The 23,103-nt window shown below is 37.1% G+C and overlaps 2 protein-coding genes across 2 annotated transcripts; one reads left to right on the top strand and one right to left on the bottom strand.

Annotated features, from left to right (window-relative positions):
- The first annotated feature begins 7,830 nt into the window (after window positions 1-7,830).
- On the top strand, window positions 7,831-8,631 carry LOC106422536 (RING-H2 finger protein ATL8). The gene has a single exon (XM_013863329.3). It carries the CDS (start codon window positions 7,934-7,936, stop codon window positions 8,492-8,494), a length of 561 nt encoding a protein of 186 aa, XP_013718783.1. The 5' UTR covers window positions 7,831-7,933; the 3' UTR covers window positions 8,495-8,631.
- Window positions 8,632-20,618: 11,987 nt separating this feature from the next.
- LOC106422543 (protein CUP-SHAPED COTYLEDON 3-like) lies at window positions 20,619-23,103 on the bottom strand. Its single transcript, XM_022708758.2, has 3 exons — window positions 22,731-23,103; window positions 22,228-22,505; window positions 20,619-21,560 (listed from the first exon to the last, which is right to left on the bottom strand). The coding sequence occupies exons 1-3, from the start codon at window positions 22,930-22,932 to the stop codon at window positions 21,075-21,077; spliced, it is 966 nt and encodes a 321-aa protein (XP_022564479.2). The 5' UTR covers window positions 22,933-23,103; the 3' UTR covers window positions 20,619-21,074.

Here is a 23,103-nt window from a genome sequence, read left to right on the forward strand (position 1 = left end):
CCGACTTACTGCTTCATTCCCGACCATTTTCAAACGTCATGAATGTTCAACACGAAAGACATATCTATCAAAACTCAGACAATAATTATACATAACTCAGCCGAAACACGAACTTTTTTTTACTGATAACTCAGCCAATTCTTTGTCATAGCTCAGACATTTCTTATACATAACTCAGTCAAAACATGAATTTTAATCACCGATAACTCAGCCACTTCATTGGTATTAATCAGACATTTTTACATAACTCAGCCAAACCAAAAATTAGTCATTCTTATGACTATTGATTATCATTCTCATTGAAATCTCAAATTAGACCGTTATAAATAAAATTTATACTGATGTATTAATTGAAAATATAACTCATGCGTAAGCAATTATTATGGCTTTCTCTACTAGGCGTGTGAATATGTACATAATCAGCCATAATTTTTGCTAATCTCGAGATGCTAAACTAACGACCATCCCTATGCTCGTCTCGTAAGTCAGCCAAAACATGAATTAGTCACTGATAACTAAGCCAATATGTTGGCATAACCCAGAAATAATCATACACAACTCAACTGAAACAAGAATTTTAGTCACTGATAACTCAGCCAATTCGTTGGCATAACTCATGCATTTTTTATATATAACGCATAAGAATTAGTTATTCTTATGACTATTGCTTATCATTCTCATCGAAATCACAAATTAGACAGTTGTAAATATAATTTATATTGGTTTATTAATTGAAAATATAACTCATGCGTAAGTGCAATTATTATGGCTCCCTTTACTAGGCGTGTGAATATGTACATAATCAGACATAATTTTTGCTAATTCTATGCCAGTCTAGTAAGTTAGCAAAACACGAATTAGTCACTGATAAGTAAGCCAATTCGTTAGCATAACTCAGCAATAATTATACATAACTTAACCGAAAAATGAATTTTAGTCACTGATAACTCAGCCAATTCGTTGTTATAACTCATGCATTTTTTAACATAACTCAGCCAAAATACAAATTAGTAACTGATATCTCATCCAATTCGTTGACATTACTCACACCTTAACCTATGGATTTCTTTTCGATTCGGTCATCAAAATGTTGTGAGGTGTCTTCTTATGAGGTAGCCTTAGTGAATCCTTGTCTTGTGTTGGGGACGCATTGTATAAACTGAATTTATCATCTTCAGATAAGGCATCGTTCGATTCGTCGAACATATCAAAACGGCTTTTAAATTCGTCATCTTCTTCGTCAACTTCGTCTACTCTGTCAACTTCGTTTCTCTGCCTTCCTTTTAACTAGCTCAATTTTATGGCTTTGTCGTCGCGAAAACAATAATTACTGGATTTATAAGATTTCAGAAATAGATGAATGAAAAGAATAAAAATGAGAAAATAAGAGTAATTGAAGAAGATATTTCAAAATATTATGTTTGGGTATCAAAAGAAGAAGGTAGATGAAGAAGAAAAAGAAGAAAAAGATGATGAAGAAGAAGAACAAGACACGACGTCTTTAACATAAACCCTAATTTGACTGTCGTAATATTAATAATGACTTGGAAAATAAATGTTGATGACATGGAAAATCGGTAAAACAGCCACAAAACAAACTTATAACTCAGCCTTAATAAATAAGTCATAACTACAAATGTAAGTCATTCGCAGCGTGAATACTATATCATTAATTAATCTTTCGCTAATAAATCAGCGGAAACTAGGCTGGAAAAATTAAGCCAGTCGTATTGTCAAATAACTTAGCCGTCAAATGAATGATATTCTAGTAATTAATTTTTTTGCTAATAGGTCAGTTGTAATTAAGCTGAGTTTACTGTTGTTAATCAAGCTCATTATTGCTGAAAATACGAAAACCAGCCATAATACCTCCAATAATTCAGCAGTACATTAAATAACTCAGCCAGCTCATAATCACTAAATCAGTCGGAAAAACACAACTCAGCCATGTCTTATCTAAAACTCAGTCAAGTTTTCGAGAAATCAGCCAGCCGATGTATAAATCAGTCGTAACAAATATTCGTAAGTCAATCGTTATTTCATAAATCAGCCTTATTCCTGTAAATTAACCATAACGTGCGGCTGATTTATGCATGAAAGTCAGTCCATATCTCATAAGTCTACCGTGTTTTATAAATCAGTTGCAATGTAACCGTAACTCAGTTGTCAATATCGCCGTTAAGTTTTACGGCTGAGTTCATTAATACATGTCAATGATTTCTTACGTAGCACCCAATTTTTTCCTACACGGTTTTAAAAATAATTGCATTCTTATAATTACGTTTTTGTTATAACATAATAAAAGGGCACACTAGATATTTATAAATTGGTAGTATTAAAAAAAGTTTTACATGGTTCTGGTTATTCACCCAATTTGTAGGCTGATTAAGTTAACTTCCCTTGAAAAATCGTTCACAAGTGTTTAAAATCTCTCAGATGAGATATTACTCTATTATTTCTCCTTTTTATTGGTGAAAAGATCTTTTTACAGGTTCACCAATGATAGTGCTCTTAAGGCTACAACTTGTTTAGAATCAAGATATATATAGTATATATTTTACGAAAGTTAATGTATTTTGCGATATCATGATAAGATGAAAATTGTTATGCAGTTTCTTGAAAAAAAGTCTTCATAAACTTCATTTTATTTATATAAATTTATACAACGTTGTCTTTAAAAACTATTTAAAAACGTGTTCTTTGAACAACATATATGTAATGGGTTTAAGTAAATTTCGTAAAGAAACTCGTTCAAACGATCTCAGGAAATGTATGAAAAAATTCTAAATAATAATCTAATAAAAAGACGGACCATGTGATGGCAAGCAAAAATGGTCTGAGAGAAGTCGGAAAGTGGGGAGTGCACTAGAAGATCGAAAGCGTCAACAAAACTAATAAGTGGTCTTTTAGAAGATAATATAATTCAACTTTTTGTCAGCTATCTCTATTTGGCAAATCAAAATTTCACACGTTTGCTCATTCTCCACATTGTTTCATGTGTTATTTCTCTTTTCAATTTTCTTAAAATTTCTTGTAAATCGTTTAATCGGTTTACTTCCTATGCAGCGATACAGTACATTAGTAGCAATCTTTAACAGGATCATTGATAATATGACGATCTACGTTTTCAAAACGTGTTTACCCAAAAAAAACTTTAATTTATGTTTTCTTGTCGTCTAAAGTTTTGAGACAGCAAAAGTTATAACAAAATAGTTATCCTTTAAACTGTACAATATGTTTTCCATCTTAGCAAACTGTTTCTTTCTGCTGATGTTGTATTAAAATTTCGATTATTAATCGGATATTTCGGGTGTTCATCTTCTATCTCTCAATTAAAAATAAGAATAAAAGCAAAAACAAAATATATAATACTTCAGAATAAATAAATAAAAAACAACCAAAGGATTGTGAATAAGAAATAGACAAGCGTCCCTCGTCGCCAAATCTTTTAGAGTCTTTTGAAGCATGTTTTTCAGTTAGTTGTTATTATCATCTTTCACGCAAAGTATCGTCTAAATGGTGTGGTGACCAGCAGGCACAAAAGTTTCACAAGAACTTTCATTTCTCTCTTTACATATTAGGCCGATTAGGTGTTTGTTCTCCACTTAAAATCTAACTGGGTTAGTATTTACTTTACACAGGAACATTTTTGTTATTGTTTTCCATATGAATACTTTCGTTAGGATTATAGTTCTGTGAAATGCGAACGTCGTTTTCGTTAGTTAGCTCAGTTGCTTGTTTTGTGGGTACGTGGCGTTAATCTCATGGCTAAAAGTGTTTCGAAACTTGCAAGTCCTCCTAAACTATTGTTGAGACTTGGAAAGCAAAAACTTTTGTCAACTGTTTTTACTATATCCTTAAATTTTCGTATAAATAATTTTAAGTTCATCTAGACTTCTACTTGAGGTAATTTGTTTGATGATTTAAAATTATTTTATATGAAAATTTAATAGATATAGTAAAACAGTAGACATAAGTTTTTTTCTTTGATGCATACCTGATTATTTATTCATTATCCTTTTTTGTTCCAGGTAAGTATGAGATTATGGTTGGTGATACATTACATGTATCTCTGATCAACAGATCAGATCAATATATTTTCTTAGTGTATAAGATACAGATAAGAGTTAGAAGTGGTACAGTATCAAAAAGGCAAAGAAAGAGATTTATTTCTTTCCACGGATTTATTGTTCATCGGGTAATTGTGTGGGAATTGGGATTATAAACAGAATGATTATATCATATATATACACTTTGTAATCAAATTCAGTTTCAGAGAGAGAAGAGAGAGAAAAACTGAGAGATTTCCGACCGACGGAGAGGCTCTCTGAGCCACCATCGGTCCGGTTGTAGGGTTCGTTTTTTTTGTTTTTAGTATCCGGTTTTCGTTCGGGATTTCTAGATCTTCTTAGGTTTCGGCGATGTAATTTTCTTCGGTGGTCGTCCGACTTGTTTCTAGGAAGGAGTGGCTTTTTCAGCACCTTCTTCGCCGGCTTTGGGTACCAGGAGGTGGTGGCTCCTTCAGCATCGCCATCGCCGGCTTCTGCTTCCGGGAGGCGGTGGCTTCCGCAGCATCGCTGGCGCCGGCGTTTGTCTAGGTTTTTTTATTATTTTTTCCTCATTTAGATCTACGAATTTGAGCTTATCTGGTTTTTGCCTCTCGATCTGAATCTGTTGCCGCATGTATGTCGGAGATGATGATTCGATTGTAGGCTTTTAATATATGTGGATAATTCGTAGATCCGTCTGTTTGGTTGAAGTTTATGAGTTTGGTGGATTTGAGATTATCGAAGGTTTGGTTGAATGGTTTAGTCCCGGATTCGACTCTGCTGTCGACGGTGGCCGTTAAGTCGTCGTGACGCTGTCGCTGGTACCGAAGGAAGAAAGGAGGCGTGCGTCTTCGCGTGGATTGAGCGGCGCCTAGCCTACTAGGGTTTCGGTTGGTTTTGGGCCTCGGGTCTAGTTGTTTTCCTATGTTGTATGCTTCGGGTTTGGACTTCTGTTTGTTGTAAGGTTTGGGCTTTGCCCTTTTTGATTTAATCATATTAATAAACTTCAGTTGAAAAAAAAAAAAAAACAGAACGATTATATTTCTTGTCCCATATATAAGAAAACATTAAGATTTTTGATTGACCTTATCTAAATATTTTTAGAAAGTTTTTCCTAAGTGAATTAGTCTTTATCCCAATTCCAAATGCCATGTCAGCTTACAATAATATTCGTCTTGTAGTTTAATACAACCTTGTTAATTGAGATCATTCGGATGTAATGGATTATTGAGGTCTATTTTTTATAAACAATTACACTTTGAACATTTTTGGACACGACATCAATGTTTTTATATAATTCTCAGTAGAACGACCATAAACGTAAATCATCTTTTATCCAAAAAGAAGAGGTGCTTCATCTATCTCTGTTAACGTTTTAATTACAGGTTATATAACAAACGATCGGGTTTGTGGTTTCTAAGCTGGCTAGCAGCCACTAATTAAAAACAAAATGTTCTTTTGGTGATTTCAAAGGTCATTATTGTACGTAGAGAATAGCATTTCTCCACTAGGCCAAACATCATTAAGTTCTTCGTAACGTATGTATCATCTATATTGAGGCAAATACATAAAGTACGTACAGTATAAAAATAACAGTTGATTAAAAAGTACTGGTAGTATTGATTAAGAAGTATTCAACCTTTTGAGTGCAAATTGTAGGATCTACCAGTAGAATATCTAGTCTAACTAATCGTTGTACGTACGTAGTCTTCTTCACCAAGATATCTTTCTTATATAAGACTTTTTTTTTCCTTAAATTTGTCTAATTTCTCCCGCATGTAGGCTCTAACAACAACAATAGAAAACAATAGCCGGACTTTTTTTTTTGTGAACTAAACAATAGCAGAACTTAGCCTATAGCTAACGATTAAGTTCATTTTTGCGCTACAATAATTTGTTTAGGGCATCTCCAACCCTACTCTATTTTTGACTCCAAACTCAATTATGGAGTAAAATCTTCTCCAACCCCACTCCATATTCAACTCCAAAATGGAAAAATAGTTAGGGTTACTCCATTTATGGAGTAATCTTACTCATTACTCCATTTTGGAATTGAACTTTTTATATTTATGAAATGATCCTTTTAATTTTTAATGTTTTTATTTCATACTTAAAATAATTTAATAACATAAAAAATATAATACTTCGCAAAAGATTACTTTGTAGTTTACAGAAAATATGCATAAATTCATAAAAGTCAAAACTAAGAATAAATAATATAAAATAAATATAATATAATATGAATAAGTAATTTAATAATTAATTCGGTAAATTATTTTCGAAACTACCAAAATCGGTGAAGTATTATTCAAACGGAATAGATGAGTTTTTTAATCTTGTGGGTCAAAATTTTGATTGATAACATTTGTACTTGTTAAACTTGATATATGCACAAACAAACAATAAGACCCAATACATAATTCAAATTACAAAACAAAATTTTGTTTTTTCTTTATGTTCTTTTAATGCATAAAAATATTTTTGAATTAGAAAAATTACATATGATAAAATCTGCATGAACTGAAATTGAAAGATAATCTCTAGTTGTTTTTTTACTGATAAATATTTAATTTAAATAAAATATATTATTATGGAAATTTTGTAAACATAAAATAGTTGGGTTAATTGTTAATTTTTTATAAGTTGAAGGTACTAATAACAATTATTAACTAAATGAAAAAAGAATCTTTTTGTTTGGAGTAAAAAAATGGAGTAATACATTGGAGTAAAATCCAACTCCATTTTGGAGTTACACTATTTTGGAGTAAAATTTGGAGTAATACATTGGAGATGCTCTTAGACGACTTTTACTAAATCTCAAGTCCATATATTTTTTTTTGAATATATGTAAAATTTATTCAAAGAAAACTAACTTTTGTACATTAAGTGTATCATGTTGGATCTAACTGACTTTCTTAAAAAACAGAGGCTACACCGTTGAAGCGAACCAGCGTTGCAGCAGAGCCTCAAGTAGTCAAGTCCATATTTCATATACTGCAACTGTGATAAATGGCACAAATTAGTCAAGTCATCACAGCTGAGTATGGTGTTTTAGTTATTGATGTGGAAGACAAACTGGCGATTAATAGTTTATGTAGAACATGGCCAACAGAAAGAATGTTAGGATAGGTGATATACGGACACCATCTCAATCTATTTCGTGATTTGGTGTTCAATGGTGCAAGCAAAGATATCGCATCACACATACACGCTTCTGCCCCCACACGGACCACTATCTTATATAAACTTCATACACCAGAATCTAAATGTTTTTCAATCCGCCAAAACCATGAATCATTCCACACAGTTTTATTTATTATGTATATATAATCCAATCGTCTTGAAATGCCAATTAATCTGAATATATTTCTTATAAATGATGTTAAATATATAGGTCTAAAGGACGTAAGGTAAATTATAAACTCTCCCTTTGATCAAATTTTTTTTTATAAACTGTCTCATAACTTTGGGTAGAAAGTTTTGGTTAATTGTTTTTTTTTTTTGTAAAACCAAAATATTTTTTTATAATGAGAAAAAGAGAGGAACATAATAGAAACTACGTATCTATGATTTGATTAAATTGGAAATTTCCAATTTAAATTGGTATTTAATTTTAAAACAATAAATGCTTCACAATTTTTTTCTTAAAATATAATCAGAGGTATCCAACGAAACATTGGGGAAAAAGCAGCAATTTAAACTTTAATTGATAAATTTACAAAATAACCGAAAGCGATTTATAAATAAAAACAAATACCAAAAAGACCGAACTCTCACTATAAATACCTTTCCTCCTTGCCTTCACAAAGAAACGCTCATACTCCTAACCCCTCTCAACTTTTCAAACCAAACCTCTCTTCTCTCTTCTCTCTTTACTCTCTGCAATGGCGCGCCTTCTCTTTCGTCTTCTCCAAGAAACCAATTCTCCATCACCGGCAACACCTTCTCCGGCCTTATATTCCGATCTCGTGGTCGTCATAGCTGCTCTTCTCTGTGCACTGATCTGCGTCCTCGGCTTACTCGCCGTCTCTCGTTGCGTCTGGCTCCGTCGTCTCGCCAACAGATCCGCCGCGAACTCCGATCAACCGCCGGCTAACAAAGGATTGAAGAAGAAAGTCCTAAAGTCTCTGCCGAAGCTCACCTACTCGCTGGACTCTCCCCCGGCTGAGAAGCTTGCCGAGTGCGCCATCTGTCTTACGGAATTCGCCGCCGGCGATGAGCTCAGGGTGTTGCCACAGTGTGGTCACGGCTTCCACGTGTCATGTATCGACACGTGGCTCGGGTCTCACTCTTCTTGTCCTTCCTGCCGTCAGATCTTGGTGGTGATTGCCAGGTGTCAAAAATGCGGCGGGTTACCCGGTAGCTCAAGTGCAGGACCCGAACCTGATACCCGAATCAAGCAAGATGATCCTAATAGTAATAATAATGATAATTCATCACCTTAATTAGTTTGTAGATATTTCCATTTAAAATTGTTCCTTTCATTTTAAAGGATAATTTTAATCCGTCACATGTATATATTTACTTGTTTTTAATGGATTTATGTAATGGAAAGTTAATGTCATTCAACACTTTATTTCTTCTTATATTGCAATTTGCAAAGGAATTAAATTTCTTTTTCAGTATATAGTTTAGTTTTAGATATCGACATGACTTTGTGAACTAACGAGAGACCATGAAATTAGTGTTACAAGAACTTGAAAATGAGACGTTGGACCACATAATTTACACGTGACTACAATCCAAATTAAATTACCAGAATTAAAAATTTGGTACCAAACCAAACAACCAGAGGCTTCATTCCATTTTTTTTGTTTGAACGTATCTATTGGCTTATGGTGTGGGAATATGCGATGGTAACGTGAATGTATTTATTAATGGTACTGATTTGTATGTCTTAGATGGTTCCTTGTCGTGCCAAACTAATTAAGAACCTACTTAATACTATCATAAATAAGGATCTAACTAGCTAATCATATACTTTAACCACATCTATTTCTGTAATTGTCGCATGTAAGTTTTCAAATACATAACCTGACTAGTATAAAAGCATCAATGGACTTCAACTAATCTAATTTAGCGTTGGTTGTTTTTCGTCGCTACGAACTCGATTAACTAATGGAATATTTGGGAAAGTGGACACGTGGACCAGTGTACGTGGACCAAATGGTTTGATATGTATTGCGAGTTTTCTCTTTTCCACTAATAAAGCAGCAAACTATATACTACAGTGATACAGTCTATAGTAATTATCGGGTTTTATAACTTTAAATCACTCGTGTGTTTTAGTTTTATAATTATTGGGAGCACGAGCCTGTATGCCACTAGATTATCAAACGCGAGTTTAAATAATTAGTACTTCGAAAATGACCATGAAGATGGTCTTGTTTTGTCGTCGACCATTGACCTAACAAAAGATCGCCAAAATCTTGAGAGTACAACTAAAGTGCCAATTAAGACAATAATAGATAATTAGTACTATTAATTAATAGATAATTAGTACTATTAATTACACACGCTAAAAGTAAAACTAATTATATTGATTGTTTATTTCTCCATGTTGCCATTAAATAAATGTTGCCATTAAATAAAATACGTACGAACAATGATGGCCCACCATCTCGCGAGCTATTTCCATCACGAGTTTTTCCACTATGGAAAGTGCACTACGTCCATGTGCTAAGTGCTAGTCTTATTAAATTGTTGAACATAGAATGTGCATTGTGCATAGAAATTATGTAATAAAGTAACCTAAATTGCATAATTGGCGTTGAATATAACATTTTGTCACAAAAATATCCACTCAGATTCTTTTACTTTAACTACTAGAGCTTTGATGATAGTTCGGAGTGACAATTAATGCTCAATCATTTTAATCTTCAAGCTGAAGGCTCTATTACCATTTACCACTAGCCCAAAGTAGTTGTTTTAATTATACCAATTTCATCTTATGGAATTTCACTTTTTCCACAAAAATGAACTCAGTTTTACTTGACAATTACCTCTTCTAATTGGCATTATCTATTTCATACACTTCTATACTGACTGACTAATGTCGGACCAGAAGACCGAGACAACGGATAAATCATATTTAAAAATATAATATCCAAACTTAAGTATCCATTGTCTGTAAATATAATATATTGTTTTGTAAAAGGAAAAAAAAAATCTCAGGAGAAACTGAAAATTAGTGAAATGCAGAAAAAAATCAGGTATAGATCAATTTGTGGAGTTTTTAAAGTCATTATAGAATGGTCGTATAATACCAATATTTTGTTGCGTGTTCATGAAGAAAAATTCAAAACTGAACCAGTGGCTCACATACCACACAAAACCGGACTCCTCAAACCTGGCTTACATTATAAGACCATAATGGCAGATGGTTAGGATTGTGCGTGGCTAACCAAAACACCGCTTACATTGATGATACAATCCTGGACAGTTTTTCAGTTAGCTATAACTAGGCCTCGGACGGATCCGGATATCCGGAAATTTAGGGGATTCGTTGATTTGATGACCGGATCCAGATTCGTGGCTTCCGGATATCCGGATTTCGGATATCCGTCTAAATATAGCATTATCCGCGGATATCCGGATCCGGATCAGGATTCGTAAAAATAATTAATTTTTTTTATAAATTACTAAAAATAATAAAATAATACTTAAATTAAATATTTATTTAAAAATTATAAATAAATAAATATATATGTGTGTATAATATTTTAAAAATTAAAATATAATAATTTTAATTTATGTATAAATATTAATAAATCAAATAAAAATATTAATAAAATTTAAAAAACTAATATATTTTAAAAATACGGATTCGGATCCGGATATCCGGACTTAAAAATTAAGGTATCCGGATCCGGATTCGGTTTTGACGGATCCAAAAATTTATTATCCGGATTCGGATCCGGATATCCTATTTTTGGAGCGTATCCGGAGCGGATCTCGGATCGAATCCGGATCCCGGATTATAATCCCATGCCTAGCTATAACCATAGTAGACCAAATAAATAATATAAAATAAATGAATAAATTAGGGGAGAAAGGAAAAAAACAGAAAAATTAGTTTCTTTATTTTTTTCAATTCTCTCCTAATAAAATGTAATTTATTCTTTCGAGAGATTCAATTTTTTTAGGGAAAATTTGGATAAATGCACTTCAATAAGAATATAATTTGAAAAATACACTTTTGTTTAAGCTTTTTGAAAAATACACTTATTTATATATAAATTTACCAATTTGTCAATCTTAATATTTTTCAATTCCTATTAAACAATTTTTAAAAAATTATTTTTAAAAATCATTAGAAAATATCTTTTTAATATACTATACAACATATTTCCCATATATTTTTAATATATCTTAATTTATTTTTTATTATTTTGAAAAAAATAAAAGAACGCAAGACGCATCTCGTCTGCTCGTCTCCTTCTCGTATCCTTTCCATTTCTGATTTTTTTTCCTTTCTCTCTAGTTTTACAGATTCTTCCTCTCATCTCAAGAAGTTTGTTGATTCATGAATCAGATCTCAGTTTCTGATTATGTTTCTTTTTTATTATTCCACTATGTTTGTTTGTGAAACTAAGAATGTGAAACCAAGAATAAGAAAAAAAAAACATATCTGCTTTCTTCGTTTTCATTAGATTCAGCTCTGGTTAGAGCTTTCTTGCGATACCAGATGCAGTTGGTCAAAAACTTGATGAACTATACAAGAAGCGTATCCATCTATATAAATATATATAAACCTCTGCTATGTATGTTCGCTATTTCTACTTTTTTTTTTGGTAAAACCAAAAAAAATTTTAGTCATCATCATCCTTTTGTTCATCCTCCGGAACTCTTGGTTTAGCTTCAGGAATCTCGTCTTCATTCTTGAGAAAATGATTGTTGTGGATGGAAATTATGAGATTCTCTCCCTCTCTCGAACCTATCTCCAATATTATCATCGTCAATCTTCTCTAATATCCCTTGTTTTCTCTGTCCACAAGAGTTTTCTCCTAAACAGATAGGTTGAAAAGCAAGTAACTAGGGTAATGTCTTTCTCCCAAGCGCTACTCGCAACAAGAGCAGAAACCTAAACCAATATCGCTTCTCTCCTCTCGATTCGAACACTCTGAGCACAAGCTCGCCGACTCGGATAATGACTTCCCGTGCATTTTGCAAAAACCGAGACTCGTTAGCTCCGCAACGTGGTTTGGACATAGCAGCTCTCTGTAGGTGAGTCTGTTTTCTGGGTTTCAGTCAAAAAGTCAAGCCTATCAACACCTACAATGGATTCCCATCAAAAATCATCCTTTTTCAGACACCACGTTGCGTCCTCCACAAGGTACTGTTTTTTTCCTCCCAATTCAAACAAATAACAGCAACAGACACAGAAACGGCTACAACATGTTATGTTTTAAGTTACAGTCAAAATTGCGCTCTCTCTCTCTCTCTCTCTCTCTCTCTCTCTCTCTCTCTCCTCTATGTTGTTGAACAACGAGTATGATATGTTTTCTATGATTATAATATAGACGTCTGTTCAGTTATAAAAACTAAGAAATAAGGACATACTGATTCATGAGAAATAAAAAAACACACCAAATGCTACTGAATAGAAAGACAAACTGAAAACGTTTCAAAATCATCTAAAAACGCGTGAACGACAAAGTGAAAAAACAGAAATGAGCACGTCCTAACAAAAAAACCAAACAAATTTGAACCTTTTTTTTCATTACTTTCTTTTTGAACTTTGTACTCCATCTCTATATAAACAACGTAAATAAAACAAATTCATAAATTGGTGTTGCAAATAAAATCTGTTGAGTTCGATCAACCAGAGAAAACAAATATTTCGATCAGAGATAAACGTTTTCATTTGATGACAAGAATCAACAATTCCCTTTTAAATGGACCAAAATTATCATAACTGAAATTATCATAACTGAAGATTACATGCAAATTACTTCGATCTGAGTTAATGGTTTTCATGTCACGTTTAAAAGGAAGAATAACAAGCCAAAGTGATGAATGATAATTAGTGTTCATATTCAAAGTAAAACAAAATAAACACATATATGAATATCATATTAGAAGAATTTACTTGGTCTCTAATTTACTTGGTCTTAGTACAGTAAATGGCGAACCCCTGGTTCCCTCCTCACGGTCCTTCCGCCTCGTCTCCTCTGCGTTTCACATCCGGTGAGAGTCCCCCTCCCCACCCTCCCGAACCTCCTGACCCTGATGGCCCTTTCTCCCTCACCCGCTTTCCCCCTCTTGGCTCCTCCTCACCAAAACCCATCCGCTCTTCTCTGCAAACTGCCAAATCGTTCAGGCCCGCAAAGAAGCTCAATGTCACCAAAACTGCTGTTGTCACTCCCCAGGGTGGCTCAGCTCCCAACTCTACTGTGGTTCCTCCATCTGCAATCGTCAGATCTGGAAACACTGTTCACCCCAACCATGGAAACTTCAAGGTTCTGCCTCCGAAGGTTTCCTCTCCCATTCGAGCCAATAAGGCTGCTGGACCTCTTCATTTTAAACCAATTTCTCCTCCACCTGCTATTGCTTCATTACCCCCATGTCCTCGACCCAAATCCACCCCTCTCATTAACCCTAGTTCTAGTACCCACAGCCCACTTCTCTCTAACACCTCTCCTCTGGGAACTGCCACTGATTGTCCACCTCCGAAACCTAACCATGATCCCTCTGTCTTTAATTGTCAGAGCTCGTCCGCTGTTCCTAACTCTTGCCCTGAAACCGAAACTCCTCCACCTAGCTCCACGCCTCTGGTTGAAAAAATCAGACAGCGGGAAGATAAAACCTTGAAACGTCTTGCTCCACTCTCTTTGTCGGATAAAGGCGTTCATCGTGTTTTAATCCCTGATAGTGTATTTCAGAAGGATGCTGAAATTCACAAAGATTTCATTATTTGTTATTTCAATGGCAGATCCCCACCATTCAATCAAATCCAAAGTGTGCTAATCCACATGTGGGGGAAAGGGAGAAGAGTTGAAATACACACTAACCCCTTGTCCCGCTCCATGCTTGTTCGTATCCCTTCGGACTATCTGAGGCAAAAAATATTGGAAAAGACGGTCTGGTATGTTGGTGGCTCCATGTTCCACGCCGTCCAGTGGTCTTCATCAGCTGCTACTCAACCCCCGTCTTTGGAATCAATTCAAATATGGGCACATTTGACGGGTGTTCCTCTCGATCTTCGCCATACGCAAGGGCTGAGCTTGGTTGCTGGCCTGCTTGGAGATCCTAAGGAGACAGATGAATTCACCATAAACTTAGTGAGCCTCACCCTCTCTCATGTGAAAGTTGCAGTTGATTTGACGAAGCCCCTGCCAAGTGTTGTTGAATTCATGCGAGAAAATGGCGAGGTAGTCGAGGTGAAAGTGTCTTACCCTTGGGTTCCTCCTACTTGTACTCACTGCAAGGAGCTTGGTCATGTCTCTCGCAACTGCCTCCAGCTACCACCTCCTCCAAAGTCGGACTTACCTGCAAAGAAAACAGCAAAGTCAGACTTACAGGCCAAGAAAGTTAAAAAATCGGCTACTGGTAGTGCAAAGGAAAAAAATAAACAGCCTATAAACACTGAAGTCTCTGTTGATGGCTCTAGCTCCTCTTCTGTCCCTGCTATGGTCGCTTCACCTGTCCCTCCCCCTTCTCATCTTGGAAACAAAATCATTCCTTCAACCTCTCCTCCCTGTCCACCTGTTCCACCGTCTGTCTCCTCCTCTCCTTTACCCTTATCCATTGTCCACCCCCAAAAAGCTCCTTCTCTTTCTTTGGCTCTTAGTTCTCCTTCCAAAGACCCTTTAAGCCCCCCTGACTCCTTTTATGCCCCTTCCCTCAAAAGATCCCGCCCAGACCCCTCATCTAAATCTTTTCCCTCTTTTACTGCCCAACTTTCTTTCTTCTCCTCTCCTTCAGACCCCTCTTTCCCAGCCATTACACTTCCTTCCTCTAATCCCCCGCCTAACCCTTTTCTATCAAACCCTTTCTCTATTTTGGTTTCAGATGGTTCTCTTCACCATGAAGAGACCATGGATTGATTATCTATGATTATCTATGTATAGTAAGCTATTTTTTTGGAACGTCCGTGGTCTAAATGACCCGGTCAAGCATAAGCCCTTTTGTGATGGGTTAACTACTCAGCAACCTCTTTTTGGATCGATGCTAGAGAGACATATCAAGGATCATAACTTGAGTCAACTGATGAATAAACTTTGTAGATGATGGAAATATACCTCAAACCATGCTGATGATGATGATGGTAGGATTATAATCATTTGGAGAGACACTGTCGCTGTTCAGGTCCTTCAACAGTCCCGGCAGGCAATCACATGTGAAGTTCAAATCCCCGGTAGCTCTCCTTTCGTTTACTCAGCGATCTATGCCTCAAATGAAAGGGTAGAGCGCAATGATCTCTGGGTTGAGCTCTTACACATGGCTCAAACTCTGTCTCTGGATAATGTACCTTGAATCTTGGGAGGTGATTTCAATCAAATCATCCAACCAAGTGAGCACTCTCTCTCAGATGTAAACTTTATTAGCCAGGACATGATTGAGCTTAAGGACTGCCTACTTCAGCTGGGTGTGTATGATTTGCGCTTTCAAGGCCCCCAATTTTCTTGGACCAATCGTCAGCCGGAGGACCCAATTGCTAAGAAACTGGATCGTCTTCTAATCAATAGCCCTGTCCTTAACCTCTTTCCTCACTGCTCCGCCTCCTTTCTCCCTGCTCTTACCTCTGACCACAGCCCATGCATTCTAGACCTTGCTACAAAAGTCCCCTCCTCTGGAACCCGACCCTTCAAGTTCTATAATTACCTCACCAAACACCCGGACTTCCTCACTGTTGTGTCTGATGCGTGGACACGTGCCGGAAGGGCTGTTGGAACTCTTGCACAGCTTTTCTGGAAACAAAAGCAGATTAAAAGAGAATTAAAACACCTAAATCGAGAGAATTTTTCACAAATACAAGTGAGAGTGAGCGAGGCTAACCGTTTGCTGTTAGATGTGCAGGTACAAGTTCTTCAGAACCCAACTTCTCAACTATTTAACTTGGAGAAACAAGCACTTCAGACCTGGAACTTCCTTAGAGAGATAGAAGAAAGCTACTTCAAACAAAGGTCAAGAATTAATTGGTTGAAGGAGGGAGATCAAAATGCTACTTTCTTCTATAGGACGGTGCAAACGAGACTGAACTTCAACTTCATTCGGTCCTTTCTTCTTCCATCTGGCGTCCTCATTACTGACTCCATCCAGATGAGTATCTACGCGGTCTCTCACTTTCAGAGCATCCTTGGACCTCAGCCTGCGCCACCAGTTGGAATCATCTCGCATGCTCTATGGTTTCAGTCACACACGAACTTCCTTTTCTCCGACCTCCAGTGCAATCAAATGACTCCCGTACCTACGGCAGAAGAAATAACCTCAGTACTCTTCAAGCTTAATCAGAATAAGGCTCCTGGGCCAGATGGTCTCACCTCTGGTTTCTATAAAACCTCCTGGAGCATTCTCGGATCTGAGGTTATTCACTCTGTGCGCCAGTTCTTCTTCTCTTCCTTTTTGCCAGCTTCTACAAACGCCACAATCTTGTCTCTGGTGCCCAAACACCCGGGAGCCTCGCTAATCACTGAATACCGTCCCATCTCCTGTTTGAACACTCTTTATAAAGTGATCTCAAGATTGCTTGTGGCGCGACTCAAGCCGATACTCCCCTCCCTAATAGTTCCTAATCAGACAGCTTTTGTCAAAGGGAGGTTGCTAGTCGAAAACACTTCATTGGCGGGGGAATTGGTGCAGGGGTATCATAAGAACACGGGCTCAAAGAGGATCACCATAAAGGTCGACATAGCGAAGGTATTTGATACTTTGTCTTGGAACTTCCTCTTCTCATGCCTCCACAGTCTCAATATTCCGGTACAGTTCCTCTCTTGGTTTCGAGCTTGCATCTGCACAACAAACTTCACTGTGAGCTATAATGGGTTTGTAAATGGTTATTTCAAAGGTACTCGTGGGCTGAGGCAAGGAGACCCTCTATCTCCCTATCTCTTCGTTATCGCTTTGAATGCTCTCTCTCTCATGTTGAACAAAGCTGCGCAAGAGATGCGTTTTAACTATCATCTAAAATGCCAAGGATCCAAACTTACACATTTGTGCTTCGCTGATGATCTCTTGATATTCATGGATGGCTCTACGAAGTCTGTCCAAGCTGTCTTGCAGGTTCTCCGGGAGTTTGAATTACGATCAGGGCTCGCTGTGAGTATGCAAAAATCCTCTTTTTTTGCATCGGGTATGACAAAGGAAGAGACAGATTTGATCCAGTTCTCAACTGGAATGCCGATGGAAGCTCTCCCTGTGAGATACCTTGGGGTTCCTTTGTGCACTAAGAAGCTCTCTCTCCTCAACTGTGAGGTGCTGCTGCAACAAATTAAATCAAAAATGTCATCATGGAGTTCAAAGGCCCTATCGTTTGCGGGCAGGTTGTTGCTTATCAAAACTGTTATAACAGGTATTACTACCTTCTGGTACTCCACGTTTGTTCTGCCGCAGGCCTGTGTGAAATGCATAAACTCGTTGTGTGGAGTCTTTCTGTGGCAAGGTGACATTGATAAGCATCATACGGCAAGAGTTTCGTGGGAAGTTGTGACTAAGCCCAAGCGTGAAGGAGGACTAGGAGTTAAAAAGCTGGCAATCTGGAACAAAGCTTGCTGCCTAAAGCTGATCTGGCTTCTCTTCTTTCAATCTGGTTCGGTCTGGGTCGCCTGGTTTGTGGAAGAGGTTCTGGACGGCTCTTTAAACAACCTTTGGACCACTACCCCTCACCGGCGATACTCCTGGCAGGTAAAAAAGCTTCTAAAGCTCAGCTCCTCCATCTACAGCTGGATAAATTTAAGAGTGCAGAACGGTGTCTCTTGTCGGTTCTGGACTGATAGTTGGTCTCCCTTTGGCTCCCTAAAATCCTACCTCAGCTTAGGAGGGCGCTCAAACTTGGGAATGTCGAATGAAGCTTCATTAGCTTCTCTGCGAAGAGATAACAACTGGCTACTGCCGCCTGCAAGATCAGAACAACTCGTTGATCTTCATGTGCACCTAACTACCGTCGAGCTTAATGACTGTGAAGACTATTATGAGTGGGAGATTGATGGTAGAACCAGTGATCGATATAGCACAGGGACAGTCTACGCTAAATTGTGTGAGGAGGGCTCTTTAGTACCTTGGTTTAGAACTGTCTGGAACAAGAGTGGGATCCCTAAGCATAACTTTCTCTCGTGGTTATTTGTCTTGAATCGTTGTCCGACTAGAGACAGGATCATGCGCTGGGGACATCAGACCAACCCTCTGTGTCTTCTTTGCAACCAGTTTGATGAGAACAGAGACCATCTATTCTTCATGTGCCAATACTCTTGGAACCTTTGGGGATCGCTCTCCCTACGTTGTGGGATCAATCCGGAGAGGGCGTGGGATCGGGTCCTTCATCAGATTCAAATGATTGGTCATCAATCAATCAAGGGTATGCTTCTTCGGCTCTGCTGGCAAGGCTGTATCTATTGGACTTGGATGGAACGGAACGCCAGACTCCACCGTCAGATTTTTCGCTCGTCCGATACCGTTGCAAGGCTTCTCGACAGACAGATTAGAGACAAGATCTTGTCACTAAGGTCCACAAATCCTGCCTCTTCCTCAAAACTGATGCAGCAATGGCTCCTTTGATTCTCCTCAACTGATTCTCCCTCACATACGTCCTCTCCTTCTCTTGCCATCGTGATCATCGACTCTTTGGTTTTCTGTTTTTTTGGGCTGGAAAGCTTCTGATCCTAACTATGTATCTCATTTTTCACTGGCCTTATGGGCTCTGTAACTTAAACCATGGCTTATGGGCTTGTATCTTTTTCCTTTTTTCTGCAATTTAAATATGAAAGCTAAGTTCAAAAAAAAAAAGAATTTACTTGGTCTCGGCTTCAAGAAATAATGAAAGTTTTGTATAGAATGAGACGTGACTTGTGTTTATATAAAGTTAACAAAATAAATTAAAATCTATATAAACTTCATGATAATTATCTTAAATATATATTTATCTTAAACACATATTTATCCTAAACATAAATAATTATAATTTCAAATTTATATATTAATTATTGAAATATCAAATTGGGGTAAAAGGGTAAATTCATATTAATAAAAGTGTAGTTTTCAAAAAAAAGTGTATTTTTCAAATTTCAAATCCTAAAAGGGTATTTTGCAAATTATCCCTTTTTAATACTTCTTTCCATATTTGTTATGTTTAATTAGTATTTTTTTTTTTGGACATCAATAAAAGAAAACAGACTCATATAGACTATGTTAACCAAGAGGGTGGCTTTGCATCCATGTGAACGACGAACAACGGTTGAGTTCTTGCACTGCGTGCTAGTTTGTCCGCCTGTGTGTTTTGCGTTCTTGGTACATAGATGATCTCTGAGCTCTGAAATCCAGTACTAAGGGTCTTTATATCTGTCAACTAGTTTGCAAACGCTGGCCATTCTTCTGGTTCCGAAACCGTCTTCACCAATTGAGAACAATCTGTTGCAAATGTGATCCGAAACTGCCGCAAATTCCGCATACATTCCATTGCCCAAATTAGTGATTCAAACTCTGCATGGAGAGGTGAAAGACTAGCTCTGGTGTTTCTTGCACCCATTAAGCCATCAAATCCTTGTAAGGTGCTATACCATCTTTGTCCCGAAAAGATATCGTTTGCCTTCCATGAGCCATCAGAGAAGCACCATCTGCCCGGTCTCACCGGTATGGGAGCCAATTCTCTCTGGTGTGTGTCAGGTGAGTCAGGAATCACCTGTGCATCAGCCCACAGGACAGATTATGTCTCGGCCATCCTGAGAGTATCTCGAGGATCAATATCATGATTACTAAATACCTTACTATTCCTTGCTTTCCATATGTACCAAAGTATCCACGCAAATTGATGATCATCCCCATCTTTGGGATAACTCGCCAAAATAGATGATCCATGTTTGCGTAGAGTGATTCCATTGGAAAGCTTGCAGGATTAGATGGAATCTTAGAGAGCGCCCATGTCTGAATTACCGGTGGGCATTCAAAAAAGACATGGTTTATAGATTCCTCTGGAGCACCACATCAAGCACAACAGATATCTCCTTGCATCCCTCTTGCCTGCAAATTTTTCCTAACCGATAGACATCCAGATAATATTTGCCACAGAAAGTGTCGTATTTTCGGTGGGCATCGAATTTTCCAGCAGAAGGACTTGAGTGAGTCTATAGTGGGTCCGTAGGTCTCTGCCTGGGATTGCTGATCTGGGTATACCCGCTCCACCTGATAACCTGATTTAACCGTATACCGTCCATTTTTCGAAAAATGTCATCCATCTCTATCTGCCATCTGAAACCTACTCAGTGGTATACTTGTAATTATTTTCACGTCTTTAGGGTCCATCAAAGTGTGAAGAGCATGTAAATTCTATGTGCGTGAGACTGGATCTATGAGCGAGTCAACTGTAAGGTCCGGATAAAGAGAAGATTGGTTTTGATTTGCTGGTATGTTTAATTAGTATAAATTTTTATATTTAAAATTTAAAATTATTTTTAACATTGCTGATTCTCTCTAACCTGCCAAATGTAGCAACTCATCCCAACTGTCATTTTCACAGTTCAATAATAGCGTGGACCCGTAACAAGATAAATGATAAAGACAGAAATAAGTACCCATCCACAAAAACAGATAAAACAATGTCATTCGTATTTATGACATCATATCGAACAGTGAAACTCCCACTAATAGCTTTTCTTGCAAGGCTGTGCTTCCCTGGGCAGCCATATTACTCTATAAAAATTGAAATAGCAAGTCTTATCTACAAAGGATCTGGGATTTTAGGAATAATAATATTTGTATAAATAAGTATTTTACAAAATCTGAAATATATAAAAAAGAACAAACGAACAAAAGACCGAATATATAATCCAAAGGCCTGGTTCTACAGCTGGAAACCTAAAGGACATGGAGAATCTAATATAGCATACGAGGTCCAGGAGAAGACGAAAGACCAAGCAGACTGTAACCCGCTTCCTGAAAAAGAGGGTTCTCTAAGTAATCTCGTACATCAAGATCGTTATTGCCACCGTTCGAATATTGCTCTGTCTTCACGCCGAAGTTGTCGTCTTCGTCGTTGTTGTAGTAGTTGTTTTCAGGAGAGAAGAGTACTCCGTTGAGCTGAGACACGACAGGGTTGATTAGAGCTTTGAGCTCGTCGACATTGTGGCCTGATATTCCATGGAGTAGGTTATTATTGTAATTTTGGTGTGTATCATCGTAGTAGAGTAGCGGTGGAAAGTTGGTTGGGGTTTTGGAAGGTTCAAGAAGAGAAGGTAAAGTTTCAAGATGATGATGTGTTGTTGATAGTGAAGTGTTATGGAGGTAGCTGATTTGGTTATGGATTCCAACATTCTTTCTGTCTCCTGTTTTGTTAAACACTCTGCACATCACCCATTCCTCCTATGTCATCACCACAAATTAAACATAAAAATGCTATTAGACATTATGTTTCAAAGTGATATACCAAATACAGGTATTAAACGTATACAAATTGTAATAAATACACCTAACCAAGATCGATAGAGATCTTGTTTGAAATTTGAGCCTGACCAGATACATGAAGTTAATTAAAGAAGCAATAGTGATGAAAACGATACAACATTGTAGCATGGAAGAACAGGAAACGGCAAGGTGTTTGGTGTTGACATCCACACGTACAGGTTTATATCAAATCTATCACATCTAAACTGCTCTCTCCCTCTGTCCTCCCATACAATACAAGCCAAACTAAATAAATGACAATACTATTGAAAAAGTAGTTTTGAGGAAAAATAATAAGAAATATGGGAAAAGTGAAATATTTCAGTTAAACCTTTCTTTTCAAGTCATCGTCTTAAAAGTCAACTCGTTAATTGTTCATATGAAATTCACAGTGCTATAATTAGTCCTATAATTTGAAGTTTAAGAGACGCACGGGAGGGTTTAAAACGAATGTTAAATATTAAATCACTCTAAAGGTCAGCTCATAAAATTACCAAAGTCACAACTAAAGCCGTTTAATCTTGTAGTATTAAAAGTCTTAAGACGCACGTGTGGGACTAAAGTGACAAGAGTTATCATGTACTACCTTACAAGTGTGGCGGTGTGAAAGGTCGGTTTCGAGGCGATACTCATGCATGACCCACTTACTCTTGAGACCACGTGGAGCCCTTCCCTTGTAGAACACCAGCGTCTTCTTCATCCCAACAAGCGCTCCTCCACCGCCGCCGGAAAATATCTCCTTATCTTTCCCGGTGGCCTTCCAGTATCCAGCAGTAGTGGCTCTATTAGTCCTTAGCCCCGTCGGATACTTCCTATCCCTTAAACTGTAAAAGTACCACTCTCTCTCTCCCATCTTCGCCATTTCTTGAGAACCAAAGAAAACAAGAAACGTCAAGAAAGATTCAGAAAATAAAAAGGAAACAAAACGTTAGAGAAAATAATAGGTTAAGTTTTTTTTTGGTAAACATGTTAAGATTTTATTACCATTTTAGTTTATTAAGCGAAGATATAGAAATATCCAAGTAGCAGAACACAAGAAGCTACAAACACAACAAAGAAACAACTAAAGAATAGAATAAGTTAAGTTACCTGGAAGTTCCCAAGGTTCGCAGCGATTGAGATCAACTTCAGCGATGTGAATGCCACAGAGACGTCCATGGAAGACTTTGGAAGCTAAGTAGAAAGTTATGAGCTCTTCGTCCGTCGGGTGAAACCGGAAGCCTGGTGGTAATCCTCTGTCGTTTACTTCTCCAGCGAGCTCGCTCAACACATCTTCCAACGCAAGCATCATCGTTTAATTATTGTAACTGAAAAGGAGACTGTTTAAAGTCTTGTTACTCGAAGAGACACGGAAAAGGAGAACAAAGAGAGCAACGATGCAAAAGGTGATGGTGAGTATAACCTGATTGTGTGCAATATTATATATTTATATACAAAATGGCACCTTAAATCGAGAGAGAGA

The sequence above is a fragment of the Brassica napus genome, chromosome A2, assembly GCF_020379485.1.
Source record: "Brassica napus cultivar Da-Ae chromosome A2, Da-Ae, whole genome shotgun sequence".
NCBI classification, from domain to species: Eukaryota; Viridiplantae; Streptophyta; class Magnoliopsida; order Brassicales; family Brassicaceae; genus Brassica; species Brassica napus.

Bases quoted from the DNA above. Each gene is read 5' to 3' on its own strand.
- LOC106422536 (XM_013863329.3), top strand. From the start codon at position 7,934: ATGGCGCGCCTTCTCTTTCGTCTTCTCCAAGAAACCAATTCTCCATCA.
- LOC106422543 (XM_022708758.2), bottom strand. From the start codon at position 22,932: ATGATGCTTGCGTTGGAAGATGTGTTGAGCGAGCTCGCTGGAGAAGTA. The intron at 22,506-22,730 runs GTAACTTAACTT...TTGGTTCTCAAG, and splicing joins CGAACCTTGGGAACTTCCAG to AAATGGCGAAGATGGGAGAG. The intron at 21,561-22,227 runs GTAGTACATGAT...GTGATGACATAG, and splicing joins CACACCGCCACACTTGTAAG to GAGGAATGGGTGATGTGCAG.